The following is a 17,577-nucleotide window of genomic DNA, read 5'->3' on the forward strand; positions in this document are numbered from 1 at the left end:
CAAATAAGCTTTAGATAGGGTCTTTTCCTAGTAGCTTTAACAATCTAATAGTTTTCAAATTTACAGTGCTACCCTGCAGGCATTTCTGACAGTATCATAAGGTTTCAGATTTAATGTGGGTGGTTGGATAAAGTTGGACATTGACCAGTTTGTGTATGCTGAAAGACACCAAGCTGGAACACTATATTTGGTATTGGGTATGAGATTGCCAGTGCAGTGGGTTGGAAGATCTATGCACTGGCACTGTATGGAAGTCACAGATCTATGCACTGGCACTTAAAAGGTTACAGCAGGCTTGACTTTGGCAGCTATCTTCTTAAATAATCATAAAAAGTTAAGAGTGAGATCCAGAGTCACAGCTAGGAATACCAGAAGTGGTGCCTGTCTTTTATAACATTAAGTTCTGAGAAACAGAAAGCACAGAGTAGTCCTTTGGGTGGGAAGAGATTATATAGTTGAGAAAGTTGCATTTTAAAACTCTGACTTGAAACTCTATCCACTTTCATGGTGGCATTTAAATTAAAATATCAGTAAATGTAATTACAGAAATGATGAATCGACTTTGTAATACTTAAGCATGAATATTAGAGCCTCCAGGTCTTTGTCTACTATCTATATGTTGCTATCTTTCCAATGTATTTTCTGAACCCTTTGTCTCCAAAAGTAATTTGGAATGGCTACTCGGTTCTCAGAGAATTTTTATTAGCAGCAGCAAAGAACTACTTTATACCATCTGTTCCTGACAACCTGATGTTATAAAGGATGGGAGGTGCCTAAAACATAGGTAACTTCTAGTCTCTAAAGGTGTGTCCCTGGCTCTCAATCTTAACTCTTCAGTTTCACTTACAGATAACAGTTGCCAAACGCAAGCCATTTTCATAGGACATGCTTTTCACAAAGGCCACTTTCTCTATCACTACACAAATATTTTTCCTATCAAATCTAACATATGGTAAGACTGACTTATAAATGAACAGGTAAATGTTGTTTCACAGATCTGTGCTATATTATCTAATACTTTTAACAGGATCAAAGCATGACTTCAACATTTGCAATTTGGAATTGAAATGGTATGATTAGGTGGAGATCAAATACAGGTTTTTGTTACAGATCAAACCTGTTGGTAGGCCTTCAGATTTGATAGGTACAAAAAAATCTAAAAACAAAGTAAAATAATTTATTAATAATAAAATAGAAGGCAATTGCTTTTCTTAATTAAAGAAAAGGGGAAAAATGAAGCCTCTGACAAATAAGCATGAAAAAGTTGAAAGGAACAGTATATAGTTAAACTGGAATTTCAAGTTTCTAGAAACTAGAAACAATTCTTATAAGCTTCCTGATTTAAAAAGTTACTTTTTTTATGGTATGGAAAAGTCTATAATGTGATCATTACTGAATGACAGAAATCAACAGACATATGCAATACCCTCCTCCTTCCACCTACACTAATAAAATTTGGTTTTCTAAAATGTGGGAATTAAGTTTTAAAGAAGAAAACATCACAAACTAACTATGAAAACATTTCCTAGTGGGCAGAAGTAGGGTAATTTAAATAAGGGGAAATATACAAATATTTATCATATTATTAGAATAGAAAAGTTCATAAATTCTAAAAGAGAAATACAATTTATCAATTTTTTTAATGTCACTGAGTGTTAAACCCAGGGCCTTGTGCCTGCTGGGCAAGTGCTCTACCAATGAGCTACATCCCCAGCCCAAAATATACAATTTCATTGACTAGAGTATTTTTAAGTAATATCAGAAGACTATGATAGAACTGTTCTATAACTATGAAAAATATTCTTAGCACATGAAAGAAAACTGTTCTAAACCACTTATTTTAACAGAAAGCATTCTTTAAAAATCTTTATTCCTGGTACCAAAACTAAACTGTCACTAAAAGGAAAGCAAAAGTTTTCCATCTAAAATACAATTAGTATTTTAATGTGAAGAAACAACCCCACTCCATCCTCCCAATCACAACCTTAAAGAGTTGCTACTTAAATATTAGGTAGTGCTCTGTGAACCATTTTATACTAAAATTGGATAGTTCTAAACATCAAATGTATAAAAAGTATTGTTTGACAAAGTGCCATTTTGATAATAAATTGCAATCTATAGCTCAAATAATTCTATCCAGGGATTAACATTTCAGAGGCTGAGCCAGAGATTATGTGTGTGGATCTTGAATTTCATCGTCTCCCTTTGGCACAATAGCCTATTCTTCCTTTTTTCATCTATTCTCTCATGAAGGGTCAGGCAAGCTTAGCCTTGCTGTTGCATTCATTTCATCTCTACATTAACTAGATACCTTGCAGTCTCTTTAGTTCTTTCGCGTTATTTCATTACAAATACTGTCCTGCTCTGTGCTATGGCTAATGAGGTTTGTACCAAATCAAAGGGTGCCATCAAGTGGTTATAATACTCTAAACAGCATTACACTAAATGACTATTTCAGATAGACTTTCTTCAATACAAACTGTGCCACTCTGCAATGAAAGAACACATTAATGGGGGTGAGGGATGGGGGGAGCTATCCGTATAATTTTTGCTCTTTATTTTCTATCCTTCAGAGATTGCTTTTCTGCATCTTACATTTATAAAGTATAATTTTAGAGTCATGTTAGGATTAATATTTATGTCAGCAGATTATCAAATGATATTAGGCACAATCCAAGCATGGCAGAACCAAATTTATCATTTGAGAACTAAACAAATTTATCAATAAAAATTCAAGACTAGGTTGATAGGAGCTTATTTTTTTTAAATAAGTAATATTGCACATTCTTAAAGACAATGTTTGTCAGACTCATTTCCTATTTCTAATGAAAAATTACAAGGCTATGAAATAGAGCCAGCATTATTTGATCCATTTCATGCAGTTGTGCCTAAGGTATAACAAAGAAGCTAGCAGGAAAAGTGAGACTATATTTTTTTTCACATACTTAGAAAACTTTCAACAGTTTATTCAACAAGCTATAAGGATCATTTAAAGTTTTGAAGATAGAAATCTAGAACTGCTCTTAAACACACACACACACACACACACACACACACACACACACACAGATAAGATACCATGCAATTCAAAATGATCCATTCTGCACAACTGGCTAAACTGCTACTGCCTGGAACTGTCTTGCACCAGGAAAATCTAACACATAAGTTTAAAGCATATCATAACTATACACTTAATTCTGCTGCAGAGAAATCAAACTACCCAAGTTTAGAGATCAAATAAAATATAGGAAATGAAAACTAAATCATAAAAGCTAAAAGCTAATTTGATCTTTAGAAGATTTAGGGAACAGGGCCAACATGGTAATAAATTTCTGGAAAACTAAAAGTCTATAGGATGAGATTAATTTTTTTCTAATTAGCTGCAGCAGATTGTCTACAAAAACGTTTCTTTTGTTTGTTTGGGTTTAGGTTTTGGTACCAGGGATTGAAGCCTTTTTTTTTTTTTTTTTTTTTTTTTTTTTGAGACAGGATCTCACTAAGTGGCAGAGGCTGGTCTGGTCTAAAACTTGCTATCCTCCTGCCTCAACCTCCTGAGTCTCTGGGATTATAGGTATGAGTCACTACACCTGGCTCAAAACATTTTTTATTCCATATTTTCTTCTAGTGGCCTTGCCACTCTGCCATCAAGAGATGAAGTGTAATTTCCCTCCCCCTTGAATCTGGGCAGTTTTGACTATCTTGTAGCTAACAGAAAGTGGGGAAGTAATACCATGGCAAGATCAGATTTCAAAAAGTACTACAATTTCCACTGGGAGACTTGGAATAGTCACTCTTGAAGTTTTCAGCTGCCACAAAAGCAGTCAAACTACCGAGAAAAAAAATTTAAAAATCCCAAACTAACCCACCCAGAGAGATGAAATGGAAAGGTCTTAAGACCTCTTGTTCTATCCTAACCACCTCAGATTACAACCATAAAAGAGATTCCAAGGTAGAACTGCCCAGCCAAGCTATTCAAATACCTGACCCAAGAAACTGAATAACTTGCTCTGGGAATACAACCTGATCTATCACACCAAGTCACAGGTGGTAGAAAATTATCAAGTTCCACTGATTGCAAACTTCAAATTGCACTGCTACACTGCTTATAATACCACTTGGTTATACAGGGGAATGTAACAACAGACACAAACAACCTAATAATCTGTGGAATAGAGAATGATAACAACAAGCAGAGGAGTCAGCCATCTCTTACGAATGAGGAAAGGATAGTGTGATTTGTTTTAAAAAAAGCGGGGGGGGGGACCTTTAATTCTTATGTTTTATTTTGGCAAAGAGCCATATGTCTTAGAAAAGAATGAACTTATCAGGCAGTCCACATACAAATACTAGAAATCAATGCCAGAGAAAATAGGTTGCTTCAGAAATGTAAAAGATGACACAGCTTTGAGATATGTATTCTAATAAGAAAGAGAGGGAAATAAAATTTCTTTAACAAGGAATTTGACTTGGAAAAAAATTATTGACGTACATATATCCAACTGCCTCTTGGATATATTCCCACCCCACTCCCACCAATTCTCCCCTGGTGTTTTCTATTGCTTATAGACATAAGCATCCAAACATGCAAATTGTTAATTTTGGAAACTATCCTAGACCACCTGACCTCTCTCTTAACCCTCAATAATTAGTCATTAAGAAGTGACTCCACCACATTCTAAATATCTTTGAATCTCTCTCCCTTCTCTGTCTGTACCTCCTCGGGCCACTGTCCTTGTTCCAGTCCACATCATCTATTACCCAGATAACTAAATTAATTACCTATCTGATTTCCAGCCCCTCGGTTTGTATACCCCAATTCATTTCTCGATAGAATTTTTCAAATTGTGTGCTATGCCCCATTAGTGGATTATGAAGTCAATTTATTGGCTTGCAATTGACAGAACAAGAAATACAGAGTACATCCCACAAAACTAGTTAGAGTAAGATGTATTTTATGAAACTTGTTTTAATTGGATATAAATATGTGTGTATACAAAATCATAAGGTAAAAATGTATTTCTGACTGCCACAGTCAAAACAGGCAGAAAGCTAAAACTTCATCTTTCAAAATACAAGTCTGATCATTATCTCTCTATTCAAACTTTTCCATGACTCGTTATAAGCTTACTGAAATCATGAGTAAGAATCACAAAAGGCCCAGGCAAAACTGTCTTCATAGATAATTCTGATAGGTAGCCAGGAGTTTGCGACCTACAGGCCTCTCAAGTAAAATTCAAATTCCTTAGTATAATATACAGCCCATCTAACATTTGTCCCCTGCTCATCCTAATTCCTTCAAAATGTATAAAGCTACAGCCATTTTATCTCTGCTCCTTTAACAAGGCTGTTCCCTCTGTTCTTACCTCGACTGCACACTCCTCATACAATTCTCTATCTGGTGGGTGAACTATTTAAAAAGTCTTTGGAGCCACAGTCTCTCTAAAGCTTTCCCCTTTGCCTCTGATAAAGATGAACAATCCTTGTCAGTCTCAATGGAATTCCACCTGCCTCTTTTCTAACATCATCACTGTATTCCCATAATTGGCTTATGGATCTAGCCCCCTTGACTAGACAAAACTACTTGAAGACCAAAATTTTGTCTTATTTACAGATTCTCCAATGTCTAGGAAGTAAATCATAATCAATCTCATGGTACCCCGTAAAATAAAAACCAAAAGAGTCATTTTGTGACTTTAATTAACCAGAACACAATGGTCTCTTTTATGAATAGTTTAATTCTACCCTTTTTTTTTAAAGAAGAAAGTCCACAGTAAAAAAAAAAAAAAAAATGTAATTTGAAAACTATCAAGAGTAGGAAGATATTTGTTGCTAAATATAGTGGTTGGAGAGGTTTAATATAAAGTATTTCAGTCCTCTGTATTCTAATGATCTAATTAAAAGTCACAGTATTTCTACGGACACTTTGATACTGTGGTCATACAGGGGAGGGGTAGTTTCTCATTATTTTACTGAATAACATTCTTTCTGGAGTTATTATCTTTCGGATTCTGGTTATTTGAATTATCTTGTGGTATTTTCAGCCAAATAAACTAGACTCATCAAAACATTTAAGAATATACTATATGTTTTGCTCAGAGTTCCTCCAAAAATATTTTATTTAAAAACAAATCTATAAGTTATAAGGCTATGGAAGTTTTATTTACATTATTACTGAGAAAATACAAAAAAGGGACAAATGAAAAGAAACAAATTGAAAAAAATCTTAAAACAAATGTTTTTCTATTAAAAGTATGGTGTGTTATTAGAACCCTACTATAAAACAATAACCAAGTCTCGGTTCTAATGCCTTTCATCAGGGGAAGAAAGAGGCTGCATGCAGATTTATAACATCTAGTTATCTTTTACTGCTGAATTTCTATAAATAAATGTTAAAAATTGCTCAAATGTATTTCAAATTTAAAACATATCTAAGGTAGTATTAAAAAGGTTTGTTTTGAGAGCTGACTGTCTTGTTTATCAGCTTTCTCCCTCCAGTTGGTAAAAAACAGAATTGAAAGCATTTTGGTTTTCTCTTTCCACTCATCTGTGTGAAAGACATTTGAAAATAGCTAGCAGAAAGTAAGAAGAATAAACTAATGGTTTAACAATGGTGATTCAATAATGGCCACACAAATTATAAGCCATCAAATTCATTTCAGTGTAAATGCTAAAAGTTTTGGCTATTATTTAGTTGCTAGAAACTACAATGCCTAAGGCTTTAGTACTTTCCTTAACTCCCTGAAGTCTGTTTTATTTTGATCTTTAAGGAGATGCACTAAACATCCACTAAATTATTTTCTACTTTATCATCAATTTTAAAATGTCTAATATAATGGAAGTAAATACTGTGCTCCTGTTCTACTTTAAAAAATTATTTTAAATTATTTTTGATTTTGTTTTTTTTGTAGTGTTGGGGTAAAGGTCTTTTTTGATGAAAGTATATGTTAATTTAAACCTCAAACAATTTATACTTTTAAATAGTACTCAAAAACATTACTTGAGTTAGATGCTAGTACCTTCCATTTGCTGTCTAGGTTAGTCATATGAGAAGTGGCCTTCTTGTCATGTCACTTACCTACTTTACAAAAATTACATCAGTACTCAGTGGTTCTTTTTTTAATATATTTTTTTTAGTTGTCATTGGACCTTTATTTAATTTATTTATAATGTGGTGCTGAGAATCGAACCCAATGCCTCATACAAGGCTAGGTGAGCGCTCTACCACTAAGCCATGACCCCAGCCCATACTCAGTGGTTCTTATTAAAGTGTTTTAGGCAAAGATTTCATTGTGAATTTAAAGAAGTACCTTCATACACAAACTTTTACTCATGTTTAAAAAAGATTCAATACTCTGAAGTCCATCCATGCATGGAACCCTTAATGGTCCCAAGATTCAAGGCTAGGTGTTCACAACTGATGCTGTTATGAAAGCAAGCTGGCTATAGCATCAGTGCACCAGTACAGGTTATTGCCTGGAGTGAAGGATGATTTCACAGAGCTAAATGATTGGGTAAATGACTCCAATATGTATCCTTTCTGAAACCTGTGCTTATAAAGACCTCTACTTTGGTCAAAGGTATTCAATTCCAAATCTTATATCTAACAATTTCCATGACCTAGTCACGTTTTTTAACCTAATAATTTAGTAATTCCCTATTCCCTCTTCAAAGTTTTCTTTCTAAGTTTATAATTTTTCCTTCATTTGTGAAGTCTCTCTCAGCCACTTATTATTATCCTGTATTGGATTCTTACTATATACCAAGCATTTTGCTAGATGATTTTTGTACCTTTAATATTTTTAATTCCAGCTATCATTTTGTTTTATAGATGAGAAAAAAAGAGGTTCCAAGAGGATAAATAAGTATAAAATCTAGTTTACACTCTAGTATGATTCAAATGAAGGTCTGAACCCCCAAAGTCTTGCTTTCCCGGTATCCAATGCTTCTCAATTACTCTTAACAACAGACAAGGCATACACATACCTCTGAAGACATGGGAAGTATAAGTATAAGGAGGATAATAGCTCAATCAAAACATGTCATTTCATTGAATTAATGTTTCATCTTTAAAATTCTTACTTATAAAATTTCTTACTCTTTCTTTTGTCTCTAATTCTGAAAAGATTCTGTGAATTTTATTATAAAATACCTTAAATTACATATTATCAGAGTAGAAAATTTACACTCCAGAAAGACAGAAATTGCCACATAACTCTAGGGGTATACATAGCCACATTAAAAGCTGCAGAGGTCTTCTATTCACTGGTTTCAAATTTCTGAAATATTTAGAAATCCAAAAGGACCTAGGACTCTATAAGAAAAGAACATGGCTCAGAAGTTGAGACCAGAACAGTTTAAGAGAGACATACCAATACAGGTATTTTCAATTTGTCATTCTTCAAATATATTATGTTGAGTGCTGTATAGACAATGTTTCACACTCTCAATAAGCAGCCACTATGGTTAAGCACATGAATTTTCTTGCCATTCAGCAAGATAGAATCTACTTCCTTCTTGACCAACTGCCATGAAAGGCATAGAAAAAGGACTGGTTTCCCACATGCAAAGTTGAATAAATTATACATATATATAGTATACAATACCAACAAATACAGATATATGACATTACTGAGTAAACTACACTTTGGTTACTGGATTAACAGAAGAATAAAGGTTGAGTATGCTGCTCATTAGAATTTTCATCAGGTTCAAGTAAATCAAATGGACCACATTTCTATGGAGGTAGAACATTAATAGGAAGGCTATAAACAGTACTACACTAAAGTAAATGTTACCCTACTCTAAAAAGGATGGGTCATTTCTGATTGGTACTAAGATTATAAATTGTACTGCTTAAATAGTGGGTAAGGGATGCTTCTAGTTTTTGTGAGGTGGGTTGTGGTACTATTCATCCTTTATACCTTCACGAAAGTAGTATTCATGAAAGGCACTAAAGAAGCTACACCTACCTGCTAACATGGAAGAAACTTACAATTATTGAAAAAGATATCCAGGCTTTCCTCAGACATCAGAGTGAGGCCCTTTGTCTGAAATGATATACTAGAGGAGAGTAAAGCAGAGTCAGAGAAGAGTTCCTGGAAGTGGCTACAAAATTTAGCTTTCAAGATAAAAGAAAAGTTAGAAGAAGAAGAAAAAAAAAGGCATTCTAAGAAGAAGAAGGAAATTTCAAGAAAGAACAAAAGATAAAGGCAAGAAAGACAATGGTGAGTTAAGAGGAATAAAAGATAAATAAGAGTGAGAAGAAAAATATTAAAACACACACACATATACACACACACACACACACTTCCCCATTAAAAATCAACAAACAGCTACTTTTCTTTTTTTAAACTATTGATCCGAAGAATGTAATGATCAATATGTGATTAACCTGAGTTTCTATGTCTTCTTTGGAGGAAACCAGTTGGGTATCAAAATGTGTTTTCTCAGGGTTAGTGTCCCACTATTTCTAACTGTAACTAGTGAAATGAGCAATTTGGATCCTCAGTGCTTTCTTGGTGATGTTTATTTGATATTATCTGAGCCTTTTAGATGGATGGGATGTGATACTAATTATGTTAAGTCTAAGGCAGTACTACAAATCCTCTGTTCTGTTTCTTTTGTTGGATCAAGTTGGTTTGTGAGCCTAATCACCTCACCTTATTCTTAGAGATGGTATAGTAGCTCAAATAATATAAACATAAAAGTAACAAAATTTTCAATCTTATTAATTTTAAGTTTAAATCCTCTTCCAAAGTCAATCTATTGGTTTTACAAAATTATAGTCAGATAAATTACCTCTACTTTTTCTTTCAGAGAAAAAAATATGCAAATGCTTTTCTCCTCTATGAGTAAGTATTTACAAGCTGTCTTGTCATTTTAAAAAATTTTAAATTATATATGGCCACAATATCTTTATTTTGTTTGTTTATTTTTATATGGTGCTGAGGATCAGACCCAGTGCCTGAAATGTGCGAGGCAAGTGCTCTGCCGCTGAGCCTCAACCCTAGCCCTCTTGTCATATTTTAAAGGTTAAATCTAGAAACTATTCAGAGGTATAAGAATTATAAAGGAGTACAAAAAGAAAAAAATTAAAATCCTGAAACAATAAATTTAGAAATCTAGCTTCTTTTCCTTTATATTTTTCTATGTCCTCTAGAAGGGAATGTTATAAAAAAAATAAGCACCCTTTAGCAGGCTAGATGCTTTCCATATATTATCTATAATCTTCAGTAATCTATGGAGTAGATATTAATATCACCATTTTATACCTGAATATACAGAGACTATAAAAGATTGACTAACTTGTCTAAGATCACACAGCTTGTAAGTGGTGGAATCACCTCCAAAATTTCAACTTATATATAAACAGTTTTACATTTCAAAGAAGAAAGGTCAGAGCCTTGGGCATCTTAAATAAGCACTCTACCACTGCACTATATCCTCTGATCAGACAAAATTCTTTGTGACCAGAAACAAAAATTATTGCATTTTACACAAAAAGACAAAAAAAAGTTGTCTTGAGAAAAAAAATATTCATAATTTTGGTGACTAAAATTCTAAAATTCCATTTTATAATGTCTAAGAGAAGCCAAGTAATTAATACAAAATAACTTTTAGACTGAATATAAATAATAATTAAAGACTACTAATCTAACACATATTTTCCTCAAGGTTTAACATTAATTTAAAACTTCTTTATGGTTCTACAATTTCAAATTATTTCTTTGCATCTTTGTCATTAAGGAGGCAATTGTTGCATTAGGAGTTAAAGGCAAAAGTCCTGGAGAAAAACAAGATTGGATAAAATCCAGACTTTTTAGCTATATAACCTTGAGTAAGTTGCTGAAACTCTCTAAGCCTCATTTTATCTGTGAAATAGGGTTATGTATCTGATGCGTAGTTGTTGCAATCAACAAATGTCCTAATATATATGTATAAAGCATTCCACATAGCACCTGGTACAGAGAGAAAGGGCCCAATAAATTTGTAAAAGTGACATATTTTGGAGACTTCTTTGTTTAATGGAATATTTAATGGTAAACGAAACTTTACTCTTTATTACTATTACTACTGTGAGATATTCGACATAAAGACTCAGAATTTCTTGATTGAAAGAAAGGCATTAAAATTTCATTCAAAGAGCATGCCTTTTTTCCATGCCAAAACAATCAAACTTTCAAACAAAATCAAGATTTTACAAGAGAAAGAAATGGACTATGGCCCTTCAAAATTGCCGACTCTTCTGTATGAAATATGGAAGCACATTTGAAATGTAAGGAAGAAAATTACATTGTAACATGTTATTGCTACATGATAATCTACAGGAATAGCACCTTCACCAGGCAAGAGTCAATTCCACCATTCACCACTGAGGGGAGCTGTAACCAAGGAAAAGGTTTACATAGGCATCCCAAGGTTAAATTTCCCTACATACAATCTTATAATATTCAGCTCTCTTACTAAAATATTCTTTAAATTAATTTGACCAGCATACCCCAATTCTCTTTTGGAGACCTTGTAAGAAATAAGGTGGCTAATTATGTCTATATAAGAGTAAAGCCAGAGGATTTTTACCCTCCTTTATTTTTCTCCATAACACCTAATGCACTATTTGCACTATGTTTTTATCATGTTTATTTTATCTAACATATTATATATTTCATACATTAATTTCTATTTCTCCCCCCTATCTCTCTCTCTCTCTCTCTCTCTCTCTCTCTCTCTCTCTCTCTCTCTCTCTCACACACACACACACACACACACACATATATACAGGAATATAAACTTCTTGAGGATTTGTTCTCTGTTTTATATTCTCAATGCCCAGGATACTCAGTGAATGCTTAGTAATGAATGAATGAATAAATGAATACTGGTTCATCTGTTTGAAAATATTTGTAAAAATACCTCATTAGATGATACAAAGGAAAGCAAACTGCTTTTACCTGATAATGAAGATGGAATGTCTGAATATACTGAAAAAGAAATTGTCTACTTATAACAAATTTTTGTTTAAAAGGAAATGTCTAACAGTAATTTTTCAACCCCATTGATGGTTATAAAGACAGACCTGAAGACACTGACTTAGTTAATATATATATATATATATATATATATATATATATATTATAGTAGAAACCCCTTTTAAATAATCTGATTTTGGGGGGAAAAGCTGGGTAATTCAGGGAAGAAATAAATATTGATGCCAAAAAATTTAAATTTGCTTCAATACCTATTAGTGTATTTCATTCAACAGGGTTTTTTTTATACCTTTATTTTACTTATTTATTTTTATGTGGTGCTGAGGATCGAACCAGTGCCTCACATGTGCTAGGCAAGCGCTCTACCTCTGAGCCACAACCCCAGCCCCATCATTCAACAATTTTATGTCCTCTTCTTTGAGGATAATTTTGTTGATTTGTAATTTTCTCACATAATCAGGAATCATAAATATACCTTTGAGAACTTTAATTTCTTTTAAATGAAATAAATATTTAAAGGCAACAAAGATACAACAGGAATGCCAAATCTTTCCAGGTTTTTATAAAAGTTCCTATTCTTTTATAGGTTTTTATCCATACCAGATTTCACAGCAGTTTTTTTTCCCATTTAAATTTTAGCTCTATTCTTGTTCTCTTTTCACATTTTATATTGGTGCAATATAGTTGTACAAAATGATAGGATTTGTTACATACTTGTACATGCAGACATGTAATTCGACCAATATCACTCCCCAGCACTTTCCCACCTCCCTCTCTACCTCGAACCCCCTGGTCCCTTTCCTCTCCTCTACTGATCTCTGATTTTTATGAGACACCCCCCCACCCCTTCTTCTGGCAGCAGTTTTTAAAAACTCACTTTTATCAACTCTTTCTAAAGCATTTAACAGTTCATGAAATATTCCTTCAAACCGATTGTTTCATTGCTCTATGAAAATCTACTTAAATTATAATAATTACAATAACTGATCAATAGCATGATGAGGTTCTAAGTGGTCAAATCCAACTTACAACCTACTTATGAAGACAGAATTGTATACAAATGTGTCAGAGAGTAGCCTACTAACAACATTGACACATGTGGGCTTAAAACCATATGTTTTCGGCAGAATGTCAAGTACGAAACCCCCATGTAAATTAACCAGCAGTACATCAGAAGAACTTTGACTATACTGGCATATGGATCCCTTACATGCTATATATATACCTCACTGTCTCTAGGGTCTACTTTTCAAATTTTCTTCAATATAGCTTATAGATGCTACTATTGTAATTCTTAAACAGAAGAATACTTACAGGACTTCTAACTCAAAGGGTTTAACTATAAATCATTCATTTCCTTACTCCAACAAATACATAATGAGAAACTATTAACTATAAGGTACTATGATAAAACAATGATGATGATGATGGTGATGATAATGATGATACAGAGACAAATGGTAAAACTTTTCCAATGCTAGGTTTACTTATCCAGGCAGGAGTCCTATCAGCATCTCAGAAAATGACCTAGATTTTGATTTAAAGACACTTTGATAGGTAAAGAAAAACATAAATTCTCAAAATCCACATATGCTTCTCGCTGTAGAGGAGTTGGTCCCAGCACAAAGAAATTAAGGTCCTCCTGAAAACAAAAGGAAGAGATTTGCCCAATTCTAGCCTATCTTCCAGGTAAGAATACAGTACATTCCCTTATTTTGTTTTGTTTTAGTTCAGTTACACAAATTCATCCTTTGACATTAGAGTGTTCACAATTATGATAGTAATTCTAATTTAGGGCATGTAAATTAGTGTATTCTCTTGAGTTAATATATTTAAAATACTTCAGACACATGTACATTCATGCTTTTTCTCATATATAGAGAGTTCAGTAATTTCATAGTACTTCTAAATTCTGGTAACTTTACATAATGAAAGTAAATCGAATAATGGATGCACTTACTACTCTCACCTTTTTCTATTTAACATTGGAAAAAAAAACAAGCTTGTTCTGTTGGTAAAATAGTCAAATCCTATAATGTTTAAAGAATTAAAGCAAAATTTTAAAAAACCTGCTGTATATTTACCCTACTTAAAAATAAGTATAACCAAAAAAAATAAAATTATAAGAAAGCTACCTAATAAAACTATCTTCTTATATGAGGCTCCTACTAAACACTGGTGTTGTCATCATTATTAAAAGGCTGAGGAATCACCTGCCCCACCCATATTCATTAATTTTACTTTTTAATAAAGTCATCATCATCATCATCATTGTTTTATCATAGTACCTTATAGTTAATAGTTTCTCATTATGTATTTAAATTCCCATGGGTTTGGATCACAAGAAGATCTTAAAAGATAGATATTATTTTCTTTGATACTCATAATTGAGAAATAAAGTTTCTACTACAAAGTCTAATAACTTCCTTTAAATGAAAAACTAATTTAAATCAAAATTCAATTTTCTTTTTTCTTCTTTTCCAATCTGGCACAGGAAATAACTATTACAGAAAAAAAGGTATAGAAAAATAATTGTTATGTCAAAGAATTCAAAAAAAGAAGTTTTCAGCAATACTCAAATCTACTTCAGAAATAAAAATACATAGAAAAAATAAATGCTGATATGGACTATTTAAAGATTAAAATTAGGAAGTTATTAATTGGTTCAAAAATGCTATCCTAGATATTTCATTCTCCATGAACTTGAACATCAAAATTTTGACCTCCAAAATTTAATTTTCAAATAGTTTATAAAAATATTTCTATCAATTAAAACAAAGTCATAGATCTAGAAAAGCCATCTAAGATTATCTAGTAGAAATCCTTAGTTTTATAGATGAAGAAATTAAATTCTAAAGAATAACATACTCAAGGTCACCAGTTTTGAGGATACAACAATCAGGGTCTATACTAAATTCTAAACCAATTCAAAGCTCCTTCTTTCACTAAACTACGAAATGAGAGAAAGAAAAAATGCTCCCTACCCCCACCCCTGCAAAAAGAAAAAAAAAAAAACAAGAATATGTGAAAGCAAAAAGAAAACAAGGAAGCAGAAATATTGAAAAGCAGAATGACAGCTGGGAAACTAGAAACACAGTGTTCTCTCAACCACATCATTCCCAGTAAAGTTTTCATAGTTATCTCATTATGTAGTAAAACTTAATTTCTTGTAATATCTCAATTAAAACATTGGTTTTATAAAGTGAACTATATAGTTAATAGCCATTTATATTATTATATTTTTGTGAGTCAATGTATTAATAAATATTTATAGAGAAGGAATTCTAACATTTTCTTTTTCATTTTCCTCCTATGTTTATTTCCTTACCCAATGTCTGATCCTAGCAACTTCAACCATTTGAGTAATAAGTAGGCAAATGTGCAAAATAAGTTTCTGACTTTTCATTGCTCTTTTACTTCCAAACCACATAACTCCAATATGGAAAGGATAATCCAAAATATACTTCTTTATCTTAAACCCATTTAAATTTCACCATTTTACTTTAAGCTTAATATGTCCATATTGATCTTTAACATACCTTTATAAAATGCATAATACCGAATTTATGAAGGTTATTTTCCCAAAATTCCAGACTTGAATTTCTTTTGCAGTCAAATCTAATATATATCAAAGAACTTTTTTATATCTTTTGTACATTAACTAATTATAACCTGTTATTCAAAAATTTGGAACAACTGTGTCTTTAATGTGATTAATTGTGTAATAAGAACACCATTCTAAACAAATACAAAATTAGTTTTTGAATATCTTTGTCATTAATTACAAGTCAAATTTAACTGCTAATTTTTGTTATTGTGGTAGTAGTGGTACTGAGGACTGAACGCAGGACCTCACACAAGCTCTCTACTACTATGCGTTACAACCCAGCTACATCCCAAGCCCTTTTAAGACTTCCTTTAATACATAGAATTAACAAAAATACTTCAAGTATGATGCTCAAATCTATCAGTATGAAAAAGACCAAATTGGGCTGGGGTAGTGGCTCAGTGGTAGAGCACTTGCCTAGCACACATGAGGCACTGGGTTCAATCCTCAGAACCACATAAAAATAAATAAATAACTAGATTTCTTGGGTCCACCTGCAACTAAAAATATTTTTTTTAGAAAAAAAGTCAAAATTGTTAAGATGTGAAACCTTAACATGATTGACAGTGGCTTGGAATACAGTCATCAGAACTCCCCTAGTGTATTTGGACCTATTGGGCTCCTAATCTTCCCTGCTCTTTAGGCTTAAAAATGGCACAGGCACTGTTGCAAAAGTACAAGATTCCTTTACCACTGAAATACAAAACAAAATTAGATAAAAACAGGAAGAATATAATGCAAAGCATGTTATAAGTTTATTATAAATATATTTTAGATGATGGTGACAATAATGGTAAAAACTAATATTTGTGGAGAATTATTTAATTCTCATAAAAACCCTATTATTTTCTGGTTGAGAAAACTTGCCCATTATCACAGAGTTTGTCACTGGAAGAACTAAAATTTGAAATCATGTCTCCCTGACTTCAGAGCCTTTATTCTTAAACACTGTATTTTCATTACCTGTCTTTAATCTTAGTCAATAAGCATTTATTGAATACTTACTATACCTACTTGGGACTCTGGAATATGTAAATTAATTTCAGATGATTATTAAAGTACTGATTTATTTGAGTTTTTCAATCCCAAGAGTTAAAGCATGTACTTTTTTTGGAGGGGAGTGTTATTGGGAATTAAACCTGGGGTGCTTTATCACTGAGCTATAACGCCGGTCCTTTTTATTTTTTATTTTGAGACAGGGTCTCAGTAAGTTGCTGAGGCCCTGACCTTGAACTTGCAATCCTCCTACCTCGGTATCCCAAATCAATGAGATTACATGTGTGCACTATCATACTGGATACACACTTCCTTGAAATATTTCAAAGGTAATTGATGATTTCATTCAATAAATGTTTATATTGAGTACCTCCTATAATGTTAAACAGACAAAAAGATAAATAACTGAGACATAGTTTTGCCATCAAGTCTCAAACAAAATACATAAAATATTACACACATAATTTAAGCTTTAACAAAAGCATTTCTTTCAAATAATTCTGCTATTATCATTTCATTAAAAACTTCTAAAGTCCGCAAATTGCTAGTTAATTTTCATAAGGAAACATTTCTCCTACTGTCAAAACATTCATGGACCTGAATAATGTATATATAAAGTAAAAAACATGAAAGGTGAAGGAATTTGCTATTAGCTTACATTTTCTATGACAAATGTCCACTCTTTGTCTTCAAATTCCTCTGCATGAGGATCCTGTAATAAAGGCAAAATGTGAAATTGAAATACATGTCTTTAGTCAAATCAGTTCAATTAAGAAATTACATACAACTTTGTTTTTAACTTTTACTAAAAGGGAGAAGTAAAGGGTTGGGATTGTGGCTCAGTGGCAGAGCACTTGCCTCGTACATGTGAGGCACTGGGTTCAATCCTCAGCACCACATAAAAATAAATAAACAAAATAAAGATACTGTGTCCATAACTAAAAAAAAAATTTTAAAAAGGAAGAAGCAAAATATAGCCTCTTATCCTTA

The 17,577-nt window shown here is 32.5% G+C and overlaps 1 protein-coding gene across 8 annotated transcripts in view; it reads right to left on the reverse strand.

Annotated features, from left to right (window-relative positions):
- The window catches only part of EHBP1 (EH domain binding protein 1), a 310,375-nt gene that overhangs the window by 226,156 nt on the left and 66,642 nt on the right, over positions 1-17,577 (reverse strand). For all 8 annotated transcript variants that reach the window (XM_081264220.1, XM_081264222.1, XM_081264221.1 and 5 more), the window contains exon 5: positions 17,246-17,299. In XM_081264220.1, coding sequence (XP_081120346.1) covers positions 17,246-17,299 — 54 coding nt within the window. The remainder of the gene's footprint in view (positions 1-17,245; positions 17,300-17,577) is intronic.

The sequence above is a fragment of the Spermophilus citellus genome (genome assembly GCF_964194105.1).
Source record: "Spermophilus citellus genome assembly, chromosome: 13".
Classification (NCBI taxonomy): domain Eukaryota; kingdom Metazoa; phylum Chordata; class Mammalia; order Rodentia; family Sciuridae; genus Spermophilus; species Spermophilus citellus.